This window comes from Oncorhynchus masou, unplaced genomic scaffold (genome assembly GCF_036934945.1).
Source record: "Oncorhynchus masou masou isolate Uvic2021 unplaced genomic scaffold, UVic_Omas_1.1 unplaced_scaffold_873, whole genome shotgun sequence".
NCBI classification, from domain to species: Eukaryota; Metazoa; Chordata; class Actinopteri; order Salmoniformes; family Salmonidae; genus Oncorhynchus; species Oncorhynchus masou.
In genome coordinates, this window is record NW_027015192.1 from 106560 (window position 1) to 115787 (window position 9228).

General features: G+C 54.2%; 1 protein-coding gene across 1 annotated transcript in view; it reads left to right on the top strand.

The window, feature by feature from the left end:
• Positions 1-8911, top strand: part of LOC135537931 (dachshund homolog 1-like) — a 105958-nt gene extending 97047 nt beyond the window's left edge. The window contains exons 10-11 of the mRNA XM_064963943.1: positions 3221-3292; positions 8279-8911. Coding sequence (XP_064820015.1) covers positions 3221-3292; positions 8279-8316 — 110 coding nt within the window. The 3' untranslated portion in view covers positions 8317-8911. The remainder of the gene's footprint in view (positions 1-3220; positions 3293-8278) is intronic.
• The last annotated feature ends 317 nt before the right edge of the window (positions 8912-9228 follow it).

Sequence of the window (9228 nt, forward strand, 5' to 3'; positions counted from 1 at the left end):
AGAGGCGGCATGTAGCCTGGTGGTTAGAGTGTAGAGGCGGCAGGTAGCCTAGTGGTTAGAGTGTAGAGGTGGCAGGTAGCCTAGTGGTTAGAGTGGAGAGGTGGAAGGTAGCCTAGTGGTTAGAGTGGAGAGGCGGCAGGGGAGCCTGGTGGTTAGAGTGTAGAGGCGGCAGGTAGCCTAGTGGTTAGAGTGTAGAGGTGGCAGGTAGCCTAGTGGTTAGAGTGGAGAGGTGGCAGGTAGCCTAGTGGTTAGAGTGTAGAGGCGGCAGGTAGCCTAGTGGTTAGAGTGTAGAGGTGGCAGGTAGCCTAGTGGTTAGAGTGGAAAGGTGGCAGGTAGCCTAGTGGTTAGAGTGGAGAGGTGGCAGGTAGCCTAGTGGTTAGAGTGTAGAGGCGGCAGGGGAGCCTAGTGGTTAGAGTGTAGAGGCGGCAGGGGAGCCTAGTGGTTAGAGTGGAGAGGTGGCAGGTAGCCTAGTGGTTAGAGTGTAGAGGCGGCAGGGTAGCCTAGTGGTTAGAGTGGAGAGGCGGCAGGGGAGCCTGGTGGTTAGAGTGTAGAGGCGGCAGGTAGCCTAGTGGTTAGAGTGTAGAGGTGGCAGGTAGCCTAGTGGTTAGAGTGGAGAGGTGGCAGGTAGCCTAGTGGTTAGAGTGGAGAGGCGGCAGGTAGCCTAGTGGTTAGAGTGGAGAGGCGGCAGGGGAGCCTAGTGGTTAGAGTGGAGAGGCGGCATGTAGCCTGGTGGTTAGAGTGTAGAGGCGGCAGGTAGCCTAGTGGTTAGAGTGTAGAGGTGGCAGGTAGCCTAGTGGTTAGAGTGGAGAGGTGGAAGGTAGCCTAGTGGTTAGAGTGGAGAGGCGGCAGGGGAGCCTAGTGGTTAGAGTGGAGAGGCGGCATGTAGCCTAGTGGTTAGAGTGGAGAGGCGGCAGGGGAGCCTAGTGGTTAGAGTGGAGAGGTGGCAGGTAGCCTAGTGGTTAGAGTGGAGAGGCGGCAGGGGAGCCTGGTGGTTAGAGTGTAGAGGCGGCAGGTAGCCTAGTGGTTAGAGTGTAGAGGTGGCAGGTAGCCTAGTGGTTAGAGTGGAGAGGTGGCAGGTAGCCTAGTGGTTAGAGTGGAGAGGCGGCAGGTAGCCTAGTGGTTAGAGTGGAGAGGCGGCAGGGGAGCCTAGTGGTTAGAGTGGAGAGGCGGCATGTAGCCTGGTGGTTAGAGTGTAGAGGCGGCAGGTAGCCTAGTGGTTAGAGTGTAGAGGCGGCAGGGGAGTCTAGTGGTTAGAGTGGAGAGGTGGCAGGTAGCCTAGTGGTTAGAGTGTAGAGGCGGCAGGGTAGCCTAGTGGTTAGAGTGGAGAGGCGGCAGGGGAGCCTGGTGGTTAGAGTGTAGAGGCGGCAGGTAGCCTAGTGGTTAGAGTGTAGAGGTGGCAGGTAGCCTAGTGGTTAGAGTGGAGAGGTGGCAGGTAGCCTAGTGGTTAGAGTGGAGAGGCGGCAGGGGAGCCTAGTGGTTAGAGTGGAGAGGCGGCAGGGGAGCCTAGTGGTTAGAGTGGAGAGGCGGCATGTAGCCTAGTGGTTAGAGTGGAGAGGCGGCAGGGGAGCCTAGTGGTTAGAGTGGAGAGGTGGCAGGTAGCCTAGTGGTTAGAGTGGAGAGGTGGCAGGTAGCCTAGTGGTTAGAGTGGAGAGGTGGCAGGTAGCCTAGTGGTTAGAGTGGAGAGGCGGCAGGGTAGCCTAGTGGTTAGAGTGGAGAGGCGGCAGGGGAGCCTGGTGGTTAGAGTGTAGAGGCGGCAGGTAGCCTAGTGGTTAGAGTGTAGAGGTGGCAGGTAGCCTAGTGGTTAGAGTGGAGAGGTGGCAGGTAGCCTAGTGGTTAGAGTGTAGAGGCGGCAGGGGAGCCTAGTGGTTAGAGTGTAGAGGCGGCAGGGTAGCCTAGTGGTTAGAGTGGAGAGGCGGCATGTAGCCTAGTGGTTAGAGTGGAGAGGCGGCAGGGGAGCCTAGTGGTTAGAGTGGAGAGGTGGCAGGTAGCCTAGTGGTTAGAGTGTAGAGGCGGCAGGGGAGCCTAGTGGTTAGAGTGGAGAGGTGGCAGGGGAGCCTAGTGGTTAGAGTGGAGAGGCGGCAGGGGAGCCTGGTGGTTAGAGTGTAGAGGCGGCAGGGGAGCCTAGTGGTTAGAGTGTAGAGGCGGCAGGGTAGCCTGGTGGTTAGATGGAGAGGTGGCAGGGTAGCCTGGTGGTTAGAGTGGAGAGGTGGCAGGTAGCCTAGTGGTTAGAGTGTAGAGGCGGCAGGGGAGCCTGGTGGTTAGAGTGTAGAGGCGGCAGGGGAGCCTAGTGGTTAGAGCGTAGAGGTGGCAGGGTAGCCTGGTGATTAGAGTGTAGAGGTGGCAGGGTAGCCTGGTGGTTAGAGTGTAGAGGTGGCAGGGTAGCCTGGTGGTTAGAGTGTAGAGGCGGCAGGGGAGCCTAGTGGTTAGAGTGTAGAGGCGGCAGGGGAGCCTGGTGGTTAGAGTGTAGAGGTGGCAGGGGAGCCTGGTGGTTAGAGCGTAGAGGTGGCAGGGTAGCCTGGTGATTAGAGTGTAGAGGTGGCAGGGTAGCCTGGTGGTTAGAGTGTAGAGGTGGCAGGGTAGCCTGGTGGTTAGAGTGTAGAGGCGGCAGGGGAGCCTAGTGGTTAGAGTGTAGAGGCGGCAGGGGAGCCTGGTGGTTAGAGTGTAGAGGTGGCAGGGGAGCCTGGTGGTTAGAGTGTAGAGGCGGCAGGGGAGCCTGGTGGTTAGAGTGTAGAGGCGGCAGGGGAGCCTGGTGGTTAGAGTGTAGAGGCAGCAGGGAAGCCTAGTGGTTAGAGTGTAGAGGCAGCAGGGAAGCCTAGTGGTTAGAGTGTAGAGGCGGCAGGGGAGCCTGGTGGTTAGAGTGTTGGACTAGTAACCAAAAGGTTGCAAGTTCAAACCCCCGAGCTGACAAGGTACAAATCTGTCGTTCTGCCCCTGAACAGGCAGTTAACCCACTGTTCCTAGGCCGTCATTGAAAATAAGAATTTGCTCTTAACTGACTTGCCTGGTTAAATAAAGGTGAAAAATAAATAGAAGTTTGTACATTTTATTTACATTTGACTCTTTATTCTTAATTTTGACTTAATGGTGCAGTTTGACGTTGTCATTTATGTTCCTTTATGAAAATGAATGTATCGCCCTTTTCCTTCTCATTCACTAGTAATCAGGTGTGATAATTAATGACTAAACTCCTGCCTCTCCGTCATCATTACCCTCCGATCAGACTCACTGACCCAGGAAGTAGACAACGGTAACCAAGGTAACGGCAGGACTGACGCAGAGGCAGCGATACAAGGTACGGCAGCTTCTGAATGGCTCATCCATCCTTATCCACGTTGCCTAAATGTCCGGGTGTTTATGTTGAGTTGAACTAACGCCGTTGGTCTGTGGAGCAGCAGTCAAATTGATAAACAGTTTTTAATAGTTGAGTGTTGAGCGTATAATACTATTCGTATCTGTTACGAAGGTGTTTCAGATGCTCTCATTGCTCTGTGTATCAGAACGACAGTACACCCCATCTACCCCCTCTCTCTCCTGCTCCAGTCCCCCACAGACCCCATCTACCCCCTCTCTCTCTCCTGCTGCAGAGTCCCCCACAGACCCCATCTACCCCCTCTCTCTCCTGCTGCAGAGTTGCCCACAGACCCCATCTACCCCCTCTCTCTCTCCTGCTCCAGTCCCCCACAGACCCCATCTACCCCCTCTCTCTCTCCTGCTGCAGAGTCCCCCACAGACCCCATCTACCCCCTCTCTCTCTCCTGCTGCAGAGTCCCCCACAGACCCCATCTACCCCCCTCTCTCTCTCCTGCTGCAGAGTCCCCCACAGACCACATCTACCCCCTCTCTCTCCTGCTGCAGAGTCCCCCACAGACCCCATCTACCCCCTCTCTCCTGCTGCAGAGTCCCCCACAGACCCCATCTACCCCCTCTCTCTCCTGCTCCAGTCCCCCACAGACCACATATACCCCCCTCTCTCTCCTGCTGCAGAGTCCCCACAGACCCCATCTACCCCCCTCTCTCTCCTGCTGCAGAGTCCCCCACAGACCCCATCTACCCCCTCTCTCTCTCTCCTGCTGCAGAGTCCCCCACAGACCACATCTACCCCCTCTCTCTCCTGCTGCAGAGTCCCCCACAGACCACATCTACCCCCTCTCTCTCCTGCTGCAGAGTCCCCCACAGACCCCATCTACCCCCTCTCTCTCCTGCTCCAGTCCCCCACAGACCCCATCTCTCCTGCTCCAGTCCCCTCACAGACCCCATCTACCCCCTCTCTCTCTCTCCTGCTGCAGAGTCCCCCCACAGACCCCATCTACCCCTCTCTCTCCTGCTGCAGAGTCCCCCACAGACCCCATCTACCCCCTCTCTCTCCTGCTGCAGAGTCCCCCACAGACCCCATCTACCCCCTCTCTCTCCTGCTGCAGAGTCCCCCACAGACCCCATCTACCCCCTCTCTCTCCTGCTCCAGTCCCCCACAGACCCCATCTACCCCCTCTCTCCTGCTGCAGAGTCCCCCACAGACCCCATCTACCCCCTCTCTCTCCTGCTGCAGAGTCCCCCACAGACCCCATCTACCCCCTCTCTCCTGCTGCAGAGTCCCCCCACAGACCCCATCTACCCCCTCTCTCTCCTGCTGCAGAGTCCCCCACAGTCCCCATCTACCCCCTCTCTCTCCTGCTGCAGAGTCCCCCACAGACCCCATCTACCCCCTCTCTCTCCTGCTCCAGTCCCCCACAGACCCCATCTACCCCCTCTCTCTCTCTCCTGCTGCAGAGTCCCCCACAGACCCCATCTACCCCCTCTCTCTCTCCTGCTGCAGAGTCCCCCACAGACCCCATCTACCCCCTCTCTCTCCTGCTGCAGAGTCCCCCACAGACCCCATCTACCCCCTCTCTCTCCTGCTGCAGAGTCCCCCACAGACCCCATCTACCCCCTCTCTCTCCTGCTGCAGAGTCCCCCACAGACCCCATCTACCCCCCTCTCTCCTGCTGCAGAGTCCCCCACAGACCCCATCTACCCCCCTCTCTCCTGCTGCAGAGTCCCCCACAGACCCCATCTACCCCCCTCTCTCTCTCTCCTGCTGCAGAGTCCCCCCACAGACCCCATCTACCCCCTCTCTCTCCTGCTGCAGAGTCCCCCACAGACCCCATCTACCCCCTCTCTCTCCTGCTGCAGAGTCCCCCACAGACCCCATCTACCCCCTCTCTCCTGCTGCAGAGTCCCCCACAGACCCCATCTACCCCCTCTCTCTCCTGCTGCAGAGTCCCCACAGACCCCATCTACCCCCTCTCTCTCCTGCTGCAGAGTCCCCCACAGACCCCATCTACCCCCTCTCTCTCCTGCTGCAGAGTCCCCCACAGACCCCATCTACCCCCTCTCTCTCCTGCTCCAGTCCCCCACAGACCCCATCTACCCCCCTCTCTCCTGCTCCAGTCCCCCACAGACCCCATCTACCCCCTCTCTCTCTCCTGCTGCAGAGTCCCCCACAGACCCCATCTACCCCCCTCTCTCTCCTGCTCCAGTCCCCCACAGACCCCATCTACCCCCTCTATCTCCTGCTGCAGAGTCCCCCCACAGACCCCATCTACCCCTCTCTCTCCTGCTGCAGAGTCCCCCACAGACCCCATCTACCCCCTCTCTCTCTCCTGCTGCAGAGTCCCCCACAGACCCCATCTACCCCCCTCTCTCTCCTGCTCCAGTCCCCCACAGACCCCATCTACCCCTCTCTCTCCTGCTGCAGAGTCCCCCACAGACCCCATCTACCCCCTCTCTCCTGCTCCAGTCCCCCTCACGGACCCCATCTACCCCCTCTCTCCTGCTCCAGTCCCCCTCACAGTCCCCATCTACCCCCTCTCTCCTGCTCCAGTCCCCCCACAGACCCCATCTACCCCCTCTCTCCTGCTCCAGTCCCCCTCACAGACCCCATCTACCCCTCTCTCCTGCTCCAGTCCCCCCACAGACCCCATCTTCCCCCTCTCTCCTGCTCCAGTCCCCCCACAGACCCCATCTACCCCCTCTCTCCTGCTCCAGTCCCCCCACAGACCCCATCTACCCCTCTCTCTCCTGCTCCAGTCCCCCTCACAGTCCCCATCTACCCCCTCTCTCCTGCTCCAGTCCCCCCACAGACCCCATCTACCCTCTCTCTCCTGCTCCAGTCCCCCTCACAGTCCCCATCTACCCCCTCTCTCCTGCTCCAGTCCCCTCACGGACCCCATCTACCCCTCTCTCCTGCTCCAGTCCCCCTCACAGACCCCATCTACCCCCTCTCTCCTGCTCCAGTCCACCCCGCAGACCCCATCTACCCCCTCTCTCCTGCTCCAGTCCCCCTCACAGTCCCCATCTACCCCTCTCTCCTGCTCCAGTCCCCCTCACGGACCCCATCTACCCCCTCTCTCCTGCTCCAGTCCCCCCACCGACCCCATCTACCCCCTCTCTCCTGCTCCAGTCCCCCTCACAGACCCCATCTACCCCCTCTCTCTCCTGCTCCAGTCCCCCTCACAGACCCCATCTACCCCCTCTCTCCTGCTCCAGTCCACCCCGCAGACCCCATCTACCCCCTCTCTCCTGCTCCAGTCCCCCTCACAGTCCCCATCTACCCCCTCTCTCCTGCTCCAGTCCCCCTCACGGACCCCATCTACCCCCTCTCTCCTGCTCCAGTCCCCCTCACAGACCCCATCTACCCCCTCTCTCTTGCTCCAGTCCCCCCCACAGACCCCATCTACTCCCTCTCTCCTGCTCCAGTCCCCCTCACAGACCCCATCTACCCCCTCTCTCCTGCTCCAGTCCCCCCCACAGACCCCATATTCCCCCTCTCTCCTGCTCCAGTCCCCCCACAGACCCCATCTACCCCCTCTCTCCTACTCCAGTCCCCCTCACAGACCCCATCTACCCCCTCTCTCTCCTGCTCCAGTCCCCCTCACAGACCCCATCTACCCCCTCTCTCCTGCTCCAGTCCCCCCACAGACCCCATCTACCCCCTCTCTCTCTCTCCTGCTGCAGAGTTCCCCGACAGGGACTTGCTCCCTCTTTGTTAGCAGATCAAACATCTAAACAGTTAAAAGGGAAATTTAATTTAATGTCAGTGAAGCAAAAAAAAGAGCAAGGCCCCGTAATTAATGGCTGTCTTAATTGTCCTCCTGATGTATTTGCATAGACATCATTTGCATAACTTACATGCAGTAATAAATCTTTCCAAAGAGCGTTTTTAACAGACAACAGACAAGAGGCCCTAGAAAACAATTTATATATACAGAACAATACTCTTATGTATTTTAGTTTGCTATCTTTGGTCATCTTAGTTTACTATCTTTGCTTATCATCTTATAGTATACTATCTTTGCTCATCATCTTAGTTTACTATCTTTGCTCATCATCTTAGTTTACTATCTTTGCTCATCATCTTAGTTTACTATCTTTGCTCATCATCTTAGTTTACTATCTTTGCTCATCATCTTAGTTGACTATCTTTGCTCATCATCTTAGTTTACTATCGTTGCTCATCATCTTAGTTGACTATCTTTGCTCATCATCTTAGTTTACTATCTTTGCTCATCATCTTAGTTTACTATCGTTGCTCATCATCTTAGTTGACTATCTTTGCTCATCATCTTAGTTTACTATCTTTGCTCATCATCTTAGTTTACTATCGTTGCTCATCATCTTAGTTTACTATCTTTGCTCATCATCTTAGTTTACTATCGTTGCTCATCATCTTAGTTTACTATCGTTGCTCATCATCTTAGTTGACTATCTTTGCTCATCATCTTAGTTTACTATCTTTGCTCATCATCTTAGTTTACTATCTTTGCTCATCATCTTAGTTTACTATCTTTGCTCATCATCTTAGTTTACTATCTTTGCTCATCATCTTAGTTGACTATCTTTGCTCATCATCTTAGTTGACTATCGTTGCTCATCATCTTAGTTGACTATCGTTGCTCATCATCTTAGTTTACTATCGTTGCTCATCATCTTAGTTTACTATCTTTGCTCATCATCTTAGTTTACTATCGTTGCTCATCATCTTAGTTGACTATCTTTGCTCATCATCTTAGTTGACTATCGTTGCTCATCATCTTAGTTGACTATCGTTGCTCATCATCTTAGTTTACTATCGTTGCTCATCATCTTAGTTGACTATCGTTGCTCATCATCTTAGTTGACTATCTTTGCTCATCATCTTAGTTGACTATCTTTGCTCATCATGTTAGTTGACTATCTTTGCTCATCATCTTAGTTGACTATCGTTGCTCATCATCTTTGTTTTTCACCTGTTGTTTCTCAGATGGAAGACTCTTCCTGAAAACCACAGTGATGTATTGAAGACAACATGGAGAGAAGAGGAGATGGATTCGAGCACCATTGAAGAGATTCCAGGGACTTGCATCAGTAGCATCATGGACGTTTCAGTACTCCACACAGTCATAAAAGACTGACAATACACAACACAGAACAAATAATCAAAGAGTTGTGATAACAGTGTTACGTGCAATACCAATGTCTTTCACAGAAACACAGTCACAGCAAAGTGGAACTGAAGGAGAGATTTTTCTACTTTATTTAAACCAGCCTGAATGCTCAGAGAAGGACAAATCCACTTCCAATTTTTGACTTGTATTCCTGTCTCAAGTTTTATAAGATTTCAATGTTTTAAAGCATAATGTCACGAAGGTCAGGTAAATCTAGAGGTTAATTTATTACGTTATTTCTGTACATAAATTGATACAATGTTTCATTACAATATTTGTTTTTGCTGTTTATTCTAGTGATGAAAAATGCCGGTTCGGCCTTGGCCATTGTTGTATATCAGAGGAAAGGGGAAGGATTCCCATGGAATGTTATGTACATCAAGGAAATACATTGTATTGTGTATTGTAATGCAGTAGATCAGATAGATGAAAAAAGAATACAAAACATTCTCATCTGTCTCAGTCTTATGTCTTCTAATGGTCAATCCATCAGTCCCTCGATACCATCAGTCCCTCGATACCATCAGTCCCTCGATACCCATCAGCCCCTCGATACCATCAGTCCCTCGATACCATCAGCCCCTCGATACCATCAGTCCCTCGATACCATCAGTCCCTCGATACCCATCAGTCCCTCGATACCCATCAGTCCCTCGATACCCATCAGTCCCTCGATACCCATCAGTCCCTCGATACCATCAGTCCCTCGATACCATCAGTCCTTCAATACCCATCAGTCCCTCGATACCCATCAGTCCCTCGATAC